This window comes from Mandrillus leucophaeus, unplaced genomic scaffold (genome assembly GCF_000951045.1).
Source record: "Mandrillus leucophaeus isolate KB7577 unplaced genomic scaffold, Mleu.le_1.0 Scaffold164, whole genome shotgun sequence".
NCBI lineage: Eukaryota > Metazoa > Chordata > Mammalia > Primates > Cercopithecidae > Mandrillus > Mandrillus leucophaeus.
The window spans coordinates 1,227,501-1,228,647 of record NW_012101632.1 but is presented as its reverse complement, the minus strand read 5'-3'; the positions used below and the strand labels follow the sequence as shown (position 1 = coordinate 1,228,647).

The window sequence follows — 1,147 nt, the reverse complement described above, 5'->3', positions numbered from 1 at the left end:
CCCAGAGGCCCACAGACCAGTCCAGTCTCACCTTCACCCCACCTGGAGATGCCAGGGAGCGGGCTGGGGCTGCCCTGGTGGAGGCCCTGAGGAGCCAGGCAGACACCAGCAAATTTCCAAGCCCCCAGGGAGGAGGCCCTCATGACACTGACACAGACTGACACCCTTACTTTCCACGCCAGTGAGGAGAGCAAGGGCCCAGAGAAGGAAAACGCATCTACAGCCTCAAACTGGACTCCCTGGGGCCAGAGGTGGCCGTGTCACCCTGGGGGATTCCCTGAACATCCCGCAGGCGTCCCTCTCTCCATTTGGAAGCAGAGAGACGGGCGGGAGGGGAAAACACGCACACATGGTGTCTGGGACTCCTGCAATGCACAGCTGTTCTGGGGGGACTTCCTTTGATTGGGGGGTGCCAGCACCCACCGCCAGCTCTGCTTACAAGAAAGACTGCTACAGGGCCCTCACCCTCTTACCTTCCCCCCTTCCCAGCCACAGAGGACTCAGCAGTGCCACGCGGGGATTTATTCCAGTCACAGCTTCCAGAGAAACGCAACAATAAATTACATCATTAAATAAACTCCGGCTGGACCCTTCTGCCCCCTCCCCTGCACATCCTCCCCTAGGACCCTGTGAGGACTCGGGCTGGTCCAGCCCCTGCATTAGGGGAGACCCCCATCTCCCCTAATGAGCCTCACGGGGTCCCGGCCCTGGTTCTCAGCCCCTGGTGCTCACTTGCCTGACCTTGACAGCTGGGCAGCTGCTAGTCAGCTGTCTCTAGTGGGTGCAGGGGACAGGGTGTGGAGGGCAAGGAGGGGGCAGCAGCCACCCCCCGCCAGGCCTGTGTCGCTAGAGGTGTGTGGGGTTCTCCAGAGAGGGGTCCGTCTTAGTCATGTGCAAGACCACGGTGGGAGCCTTATAGTGGCAGTGCGTGCCACGGCCATAGCCCCCGGGGACCCGGCAGGCCTTGGCCCGGGCCCGGCCAGCTGCCATCTTGCGGTAGCACAGGCTCTGCCAGGTCTGGAAAGTTTTGGAGCTCCACACCCAGACGCCGCTGGTGATCCCCACCACCAGTGACATGAAGATTTTGAGCATGAAGACCGCCACGGTGGGCACCGAGCCCCCTGGCAGCGAGCAGTCCCTCCGGCCT

At 62.2% G+C, this 1,147-nt stretch overlaps 1 protein-coding gene across 1 annotated transcript in view; it reads right to left on the bottom strand.

Moving 5' to 3' along the window:
- Positions 1 to 507: 507 nt before the first annotated feature.
- Positions 508 to 1,147, bottom strand: part of FZD9 (frizzled class receptor 9) — a gene marked incomplete at its 5' end in the record, with an annotated part of 1,548 nt that continues 908 nt past the window's right edge. Inside the window, one exon of the mRNA XM_011976356.1 lies at positions 508 to 1,145. Within this exon, the coding sequence (XP_011831746.1) occupies positions 847 to 1,145 (299 nt within the window). The remainder of the gene's footprint in view (positions 1,146 to 1,147) is intronic.